An 8855-nucleotide genomic window follows, 5' to 3' on the forward strand; every position below is an offset into this window, starting at 1 on the left:
AAACATATTTTATTAAGTTTAAAGGGAGACCTTTATAGATGGTAGTTCTGAGGGGATCCTTTTTTCTCGGCGCATAGAGCCGCAAAGGACACTGTTGTTCGAAGCAACATTTTTTTGAAACGGCATCACATGCATTCCTGTTTCGGACATCATACAACTGGATAATGTTTCACTCTGTATTAGTGTTACAGGTGTGCTCATTGTCATTCCCTGCTCCTGTTCACCTGAAGAATTTCCCGTACCCAGATCCTTTTGTACTCCCTTTTCAAACGAACCATTGACCAAACTCAAAGATCTTCAAGTACTTTGAATCTTCCTGTGTGTCAATCACAAAGCCGGGTAATTGACACGTAACCGTGGTGATTTTAATAGAAGGAAAGAAACTATATTGAAGTAGATCAAAATATAAAAAGGAATATTATAAAATGAAAATTTCCTTTCTGTTTTACGAAATTTTTTACTTTCGTAACTTTAAGTTCTTTTGTTCTATTTAACAAGATAGTCACTGAATTGAAGTGTTAATTAAGACAAAATTTATTTTTGACACATTATCTACACGAATTTTGGAAAGAAGATGCTGTAACATTTTTTAAATAAAAAAGCTCACATTAGCTTTCACCATCTTTTTCAAAATTTTAACGCAACAGCAAGTCGTTTTTAATAGAAAAATAGTCGAGCCTTATTAATTTATACAAAGGAATATTTGAAAAAACCTAATATTCCAGTTTCTATATTATTAAATATTTCTAATAATGATAATACTGCAAAACTTTTTTAAACATGCTTTATTGCTAATACTTTAAGCTACTATTGCTTATACTTCATTTAATATATTTTTAATATTAAACATTATTGGCAAAAATTTATTTCCACATCCAATAACCAATCAATTCAATCACTTTTTGCCATACGGTGGTCTGGAGTTAGTGGTCAAGAAATACTGTCCCTTAACTTTGAAGTTAGGATTAACACCACCCATAATAGCGGTTGGTCTCGAATTGCATTTGCCACTTTTATAATCGTCGAAGCTGCTGCATGAACGTGCCACGAAATTGTTGCTGTTTATGGACTCGGCATAATATTCGTAGGCACGTAAATGAGAGCAGGCTTCGCCTATATCTACTCCGCAACCAATTTGTGCTGAGCCTCCATTGACGTAAAAGTCAGCATCACCAAGATGGTTGTTGGTGCCTACGAGATAACTTGTATGGATCACTTGCACATAAGCTGCATCGCCCTGGGAGACTGTCTGGCCTTTTCCAACTCCATGGAAGTTGGGTCCAGCTGGGTCCAACGCTGCAAAAGGCATTCTACTTTTAAGAAGGGAAGCTATAGATTTGATTTCTACGGAGTTAAATTTCACCCTACCATTTAAGAGTTAGGATGCCCTAATATTAATAATAAAATCGAAATCAAATAATGGAGGATCCTCCATTTACCCAAAGATAGACTATATCGCACCCAAGTGTACTACCATCGCCCAAATTAAAAAATTCAATGACTTGTACTCACCAACAACGCAATTCACTTTCCTCTTTGCATAATAAGATGAAAGTCCAGCCACATGAGCACCAAGTGAATGACCAATTACGGTCGTCTTAGACAAATCCATTCCTCGCGATGCTAGAAAATCAATCATGCTAGCAACAAATTGGGCAACCTTTACAACCTGTTGACTTGTCCATACGTATTCGAATATCGTTATGCTACCCCAGTCGACTACGATGACATTGTAATCGCCATTTCGAAGAAATGCTGCAAAGTACAGGTGTTAATGTTAATCCCTATAGATAAAACGTTTTATTAACCCTTGAACAACGGAGCCTGGATAAATCAAGACTTAAATTTACAAAATATAAATTCTAACCGTCGTCCGAGGGTTAAGGTATACGTAGAAGATTATACCATCACGAATCAAGGTGCAAGCTTTGCTCCGATAAGTGTTTTGCCATCCATGGGTAACAATTTTTGTTGGTTTTCTTGGATCAAAATGGCTACGGCTCACACTGCCTACATCGCCAAGATTTAGTCTTTCAGGGTTAGATGGTGTAGCTTTTGTGTATAGATAAAAGATAACTCGATTCGGTAGCTCGCCAGGGCTTAACGATATTGGATTGCTGATTTGAGTTTGGGCCAAATTTATTTTAACTGGTGTACCGTTGTCGTCTAGTACGTACGGCTCTTGGTTGATACTAGCACCTGACACTAAAATACCTGCGAATAATATTTATCATATTGAGTTCCAATAATTACCGAGTATCAAGAAAATTGTACAAATAGTTTTCGATTTGTGCAATTTTTAATAACACTTGTACTATACCAATTAAAAGTTTAAAATTTGCTAAAAGTAATCTTTTATTAATGATTTTCGAATGATGATGAAAATTATTTTACATTTACCTATGAAACTGCTGAAGAGCAGGAAACTAATTGAAGCGTGCATCTTCATGTTTGCTACAATTTTGCTAGTAGCGTCGAGTGGAGGCTCCTTTATAAAGCGACGAGGTTGCATTGTTGTGTATCAATTAAAAGAAAATGTTGTACAACAATGAATAGAAAATAAAAGAGACATTGGAAAAGTATGAGCTAGTTCAATGAAAAGGAACATAGTTGCATGTATTATGAGCTTTACAAACGATTATTAGAAATATCGCTAATCAACACATAAAAGAATTAGACTACTTTGTTAAAAATTGAATAGCTTTAGCACCGCGGAAAATAACTTCAAAAATTTATTCAAGAAAAATTAAATGAAAATTGATATAAATTGATTTGACAATAAAATTAATTTTGTTGGCTTTATAAACGATCAGGCCAATAACAGACAATTAGAGTAATTATAATCACATTAAGCGCATTAGGTAACAAATAAGAACATCTGTTCACGTCATTTGCTCTGAAATATTGAAAGAAGATATACAATTCAAATTGTGACATTGAAGTATACGTCAGAGTCTGCGTTAATTAAGTTAAGTTAACAGCTGTATGCTTTCCGTAATTAGGTCTGTAAGGTTCATACACAAATTCGTCAGTTATTATAGTCGTGGCATAGAAACATACGCCAGTGAAATGAACAGCGTGTAAAACTTTGATAACGTTTTTAAATAATGAAAGTATTTTATCATTTTTATCCAAGTTGAGAGTTGAAGGAATATGGCCAATTTATGGAAAAAGAGATAAAAATGATAAAAATTATTGTCTAAACGTTTCCATCATTTTTTGCTTCCTTTTAAAATCATTTACTAAAACAAGGCCCAGTACCTAAAATGAAATTCACAAATATTAAATATCCTTAATATCCTTTGACAAATAATCACCTGTTGAATATTCTTATTCGGTGCAAATAGAAATTAAGGAAATGAGAAATTTCTTCAGGCTGAAGAAACGATAATTTGTGTAATACGATTTCATACTATCGGCAGAGTTTAATTCAGTTATTTTAACAACGTTACGCGGCACACGTGTGATCACCTTCGGGGTACGAGATAAACGAACGAAAGGAGATTTGAACAAGTTTCCAATTATGGATAAAATAAAATACTGTAGATTTGTTTAAAAAGATTCTTTATTTTATACATGGAACAAAATATTAATACAATTCATTCACCCTACAATTCATTCACCCAACAGTATCAAACATTATTATAACAAATTTCTACTTCGTTCAGATCTTAACTATTAATTATTCATTTCTTTCTGTTGGTTCAATATACCTCTCACTTTTAAATATTCATTCACCTTAAAAATTTGAAATTTATTAGGCAAGTAATTTTCATTCCGTGTAACTTGGAAAAAATGATCACAAAACTTGATCAATTCATCCAAATTATATCGCACACCATGAAAATTTTGTATAATTATCGGTTTGAGGGGTTAATACAAATACCATTAAAGAAACTTGATAATCGAGGTAGAAGGTTCATTTTTTACTCTCTTTGCAATCATGGTAACAGATCAGAGCACACTGTGCTTCGCGTAGGGTGATCGCGAGTTCGTATTTAAATAATACGAACCCTCAACATTAAAGTTCGGGAGAAGACCACCCATGTATCCGATAGGGTTCGAATTGCACCTGCCGTTTCCAAAATCCTTGTAGCTACCGCATCTTCGTGCCAGAAAACCATTATTATTAATTGACTCAGCGAAGTACTCGTAAGACCTTGAATGAGAACACGAGCCACCCACATCCATTTTGCAACTATTTTGTGCACTCCCACCATTCGGATAAAAGTCAGAGTCGCCGAGATTCATGGTTAATCCGAGAAGGTTGCTTGTGTGGATTATTTGTACGTACGTTGCATCGCCTTTAGAAACCCTCGAGCCTCGACCGTTCAAATGGAAATTAGGTCCGGCTGGATCCAAAGCTGAAAGAGATACATCACTTTATAGAAGATTTATTTAAAAAATCCACGATTTATTCTGATTATTTTGAGAGCCTTTAATACTTAAAGAATAGTGCCTAAGTCAATCGTAATCCAAACTTACAAAACATATATAAAATTGAATTGAAATTGGGGCTCTCTCCATGGTCCGCCAACCGATTACCACAATACTGATATGTCGAGTTAGCTTAATATTGTGTGTACTTACCAACAACGTATTGAGCTTTATTCTTCGCATAATAAGACGAAAGACCAGCGATATGACCTCCAAGAGAATGACCAACAATTGTCAGCTGAGATGGATTCATTCCCTGTGTCTGCAGATAATCAATCATAGTACCGATGAATTGGGCAATCTTTGGGACCTGATTACTCGTCCATACGTATGGTCTTCTTGATATGCTACTCCAGTCGACTACAATGACGTTGTAATCACCGTTGCTAAGGAAAGCTGTAAAACATAGACAACCGTATTTTGAAGTATCGATGATTAATATTTTCAAAGACAATCTTGGTAGTATTTTCATTTTTTAATTATTTTTAATTTTTCGATAATCTTGATCATAACAGATTGTCAGTTTAGAAGAACATATAAAAGGTACATACCATCGCGAACCTTCGTGCAAGCTTTGCTCCTCTTAGAGTTCGTCCATCCATGAGTGATAATTTTCGTTGGTTTTCTAGGATTGAACTGGCTATTTGTCAAACTTTTGCTATCTCCAACAATTAGTCTTTTTGGATTATTCTGCGTGTTCCTCGTGTACAGATAAAAGAGAACTCGGTTCGGTAGGTCTTTCACTTTTAAATTTGCTTCTGTATCAGGTGCGTCCAAATCTATTTTGACCGGCTTATCATCGTCATCCAATACATAGAGATCAGTTTTTGGAGTCGGCGCCGCCCCGATATTACTGCTTAATACCAAAACACCTATAAGCAAGATATGTTTTCTACTAAATTTTCGTAACTAAAGAAGAATCGATAAAAATCACTTGATTTAGGTAATTTCTAAGACACCCTAGAGAGATGCTAAATTTTTAGAAATATGTAAAGTCGAATTAACCCTTTTAGCTTCATATATTAATATCATCAAATTTTTTGTATTGAATTAGGAACAGCTCTTTAAACCTAAAAGGGTTAAACAAGGTATTGTGAAGAATTCTCTTCCCGAATGATTAATATAAAAAACAATGTTTACCGATTACACTGCTAAAAAATAAGAAACGAATCGAAGCGTGCGACTCCATGTTTACTTCGATTTTACTTATGGCATCGATTGGAAGCTCGTTTATAAAGCGATTGATTGATGAATCTAGTCCGAGCATCGATAAGATAAAATTTCATTGTTTTGTACTTTTTGCGAGTAGATATTGCACGATAAGAATGGATAAAGAAGGGGCATTTGTAGGATAAAACACGTGACTGAGAAAAAATGTATTTATCACGTGAGAAAACTATAAGTGGAGTTGAGGAATATAGATATTTGAAATAGTTTTCTTTGTTCAATTATGAATAAAATAAGACACCGTAGAACTGTTCAAATAGATCTTTTATTCAGGTGCTCAATAACTTTACAATTTAAAATATGATTATTAAAAATATATATCGATCAGATCTGAATTGTCGATAAACATACATTGATAGGAACTATAGGTCAGAGCTAAAGATCCATGGTTACGGCCACACCGTCTAGCCCTCCGCGTATGGTGTTTCCGTGTTCGTAACCAAGTAGTACTTTCCCTTAGCACTATAATCCGGCGTGACACCGCCCATACGAGCTGTAGAATTCGAATGACATAAGTTCAATGCGTACTCAGCGTAGTTGTCACATTGTCGAGCTATAAAACGGTCATCGTTTATCGATTCGGCGTAGTATTCGTAAGATCTTCCATGAGAACACGATTCGCCCAAGTCAAGTCCGCAACCAACTTGGTGTAGGGCACCGTTGGGATAGAAATCAGAATCGCCGACTTGGTGAATCAAACCAAGAAGCCTGGTTGTGTGAATCGCTTCCACGTAGTCGGCATCGCCTTTGGAAATTCTGTGGCCTTTATCCCTTAGATAAAACAGGGGTCCGGCTGGGTCCATAGCTGAAAGAAATATCACTTTTATTCAAATCTGTCGAGAGACACTTGTGTGACAGGTTTAGTAGCAGTCGAAATATAGGTGGTGTTTAATTTAGATTGATACTCACCAACAACGTAGCCCACTTTTTGCTTCGCATAGTAGGATGATAGTCCAGCAACATGAGCACCAAGTGAATGACCAACCACGGTTATATTAGCCGGATCTTGGCCTTGCGATATAAGGAAGTCGAGCATGAGAGAGACAAGTTTGGCAACGATCTCCACCTGATTACTTGCCCATATGTAATGCTTTGCCGCTATGTTTCTCCAGTCGACTTGGATGACGTTGTAATCACCGTGTTCAAGGAAAGCTATAAAAAAGAATTGAATTAAAATTGGGGTTCTCTTCATGGTCCGCCATCTGAATGTTAACAGTATTTTGTGTCGTTTCATGTCAAATCAGTATCTTTCTTAACCCTTATTATACGTATATATACCATTGCGAATGTCTATGCAGACATCACTGTCACAAGAGCTCATCCATCCATGGATGACAAATTTCGTTGGTTTATCAGCGTCGAAATGACTGTTGGTCAAATTGTCGACATCACCGATGATCAGTTCTTCGGGAGTATAATTTGTAGCCCTTGTATACAGAGCAAAGGAAACGTAGTTCGGAAGTTCATTCATAGTTAAATTCGCTTCCTCACTGGTGTTGGTTAGATCCAATTTTACTAGATTGCCACTCGTGTCTATTACGTATAGGTCCAATGCCGCTCCGACATTGTTGTTGTTCAATATCAGCAGCCCTGTGAATAATATTTTTTCATGCTTAATATTTTGGGGTTTTCATAAATTTATGAAAAGCTGTGACAATCAACGTGTTAATGAGTACTGGAAGTCAAACTTCTCCCGTGTGGGTAGAGGGAAATTCGGGTTAGATTCGGGTTCGGCATTTTCTTTCCGAATTTTCGGATATGCACATCTCCTTATTAGATTAACCCCATTTACTAAACAGCGATATGTTCCAAATGATAAGTCTATCTGTTATGTACATATTACCTTAATTAGTAAACAATTACAATTTGGCGATAGCAGGTGATAAAAGGTGATAACGATAATTTATAACAATGTACTTTTTCACAAACAACAAGTTTCCTCTTCTTGAGTGATTGAGTAATATACATATTTACCCATGACGCTGCTGAAGAGTAAGACTCCGATCCGAGAGTACATCTTCATATTTATTTCCATCTTTTCGGGAATACCGCGTGTACACACCTATAGAAAACAATTGCTATAATAAAATAAAATGTCATCTTTGAACGTGGCAATTGTTATTCAGAATATGATTTTATTTTTTTTTTTCAATTTTCTACTTGTAAATCCCTATCGCATTTTACACTTGTTAATGAGGTGTACTATTATCTTTGCTTTTAATAACATCGAACATTTGATTTGGTAATAAGATTTTGTTAGCGAGTAATATTTATCTGAAATGCAAATTTTGAATATTAAAACTTTCAACAAAGTTATATACAATATTAAAATTACATACTGACAAATGTAAGATGATTCGACAAGAGTCACTGAACTTACTTTTTACCACCTTTTCGTTCCAAAGACCAATGGCAACTGTGTTATATTTGTTTCCTTTTCGCAAGTAGAGGGATATTTATATTTACTGTCTACAAACATGTTATATTTATCTTTGATATTTTGCATATCTAAGTACATACGACATAAAAAACAATGGACACAAATGAAAGATAAAATCATCATTTCCTTAATACCCTTTTCAACCAACAATTCAAAAGAAACTAATTGCATTGTTCTGTTAACAATAAACTGAAAATGTAGAAGATTGCAAGTTTTGCATATTGTAACATAAGTAAAATGATTTTATCAAGAAATAAGTGCATTTTCCTGTCACTCAGTTTAAATAGTATATCATGTTTTTATTCTTAAAAGCAATGTTATTTACAATAATAAGTGCACTTCGGTGAATTGTTACCGAAAAAGTACCTAATTAGCAACTGCTAGTAACTACTATAATTGTAATGAGTACATTATATAACGAAGATTGTTGTTTGTTTTGTTTTTGCATTAACTGGGTTTGAAACGTTAAACGCATATCCGATAGATATTGTAATGATTGATGACTGATCCCATAATTGTCGTATAGAGCAACGCCCAGTTTTCTTCAATTCTTTTTCTTTTAATGTTCATTATTTGATTGCAAATAAACTTTGGAAAATGCAACATTTGTAAAAGTACTAATAATAGATCTTAAAGATTCTTTGTTGTGATATGAAAACCAAAGATGGTGAATTTTTTAAATTTCTTCTTTCAAGTATCTAAGGATGTTGATGTTTTCGGTTAATTCACTTGTAAACACTAAACGAAATTA

The 8855-nt window shown here is 34.7% G+C and overlaps 3 protein-coding genes across 3 annotated transcripts; all 3 read right to left on the reverse strand.

The window, feature by feature from the left end:
• Nucleotides 1-510: 510 nt before the first annotated feature.
• Nucleotides 511-2503, reverse strand: LOC114882821 (phospholipase A1 VesT1.02-like). The gene is made up of 4 exons (XM_029199884.2): nucleotides 2401-2503; nucleotides 1906-2214; nucleotides 1513-1755; nucleotides 511-1296 (listed from the first exon to the last, which is right to left on the reverse strand). Exons 1-4 carry the CDS (start codon nucleotides 2447-2449, stop codon nucleotides 896-898), a joined length of 1002 nt encoding a protein of 333 aa, XP_029055717.2. The 5' UTR covers nucleotides 2450-2503; the 3' UTR covers nucleotides 511-895.
• A 1044-nt stretch (nucleotides 2504-3547) lies between these two features.
• On the reverse strand, nucleotides 3548-5642 carry LOC114882823 (phospholipase A1-like). Its single transcript, XM_029199885.2, has 4 exons — nucleotides 5578-5642; nucleotides 4989-5309; nucleotides 4591-4833; nucleotides 3548-4364 (listed from the first exon to the last, which is right to left on the reverse strand). The coding sequence occupies exons 1-4, from the start codon at nucleotides 5624-5626 to the stop codon at nucleotides 3955-3957; spliced, it is 1023 nt and encodes a 340-aa protein (XP_029055718.2). The 5' UTR covers nucleotides 5627-5642; the 3' UTR covers nucleotides 3548-3954.
• A 281-nt stretch (nucleotides 5643-5923) lies between these two features.
• On the reverse strand, nucleotides 5924-8094 carry LOC114882824 (phospholipase A1-like). The gene is made up of 5 exons (XM_029199886.2): nucleotides 8045-8094; nucleotides 7639-7726; nucleotides 6943-7254; nucleotides 6574-6816; nucleotides 5924-6469 (listed from the first exon to the last, which is right to left on the reverse strand). Exons 2-5 carry the CDS (start codon nucleotides 7697-7699, stop codon nucleotides 6069-6071), a joined length of 1017 nt encoding a protein of 338 aa, XP_029055719.1. The 5' UTR covers nucleotides 7700-7726; nucleotides 8045-8094; the 3' UTR covers nucleotides 5924-6068.
• Nucleotides 8095-8855: the final 761 nt, after the last annotated feature.

The sequence above is a fragment of the Osmia bicornis genome, chromosome 15 (assembly GCF_907164935.1).
Source record: "Osmia bicornis bicornis chromosome 15, iOsmBic2.1, whole genome shotgun sequence".
Taxonomy (NCBI): domain Eukaryota; kingdom Metazoa; phylum Arthropoda; class Insecta; order Hymenoptera; family Megachilidae; genus Osmia; species Osmia bicornis.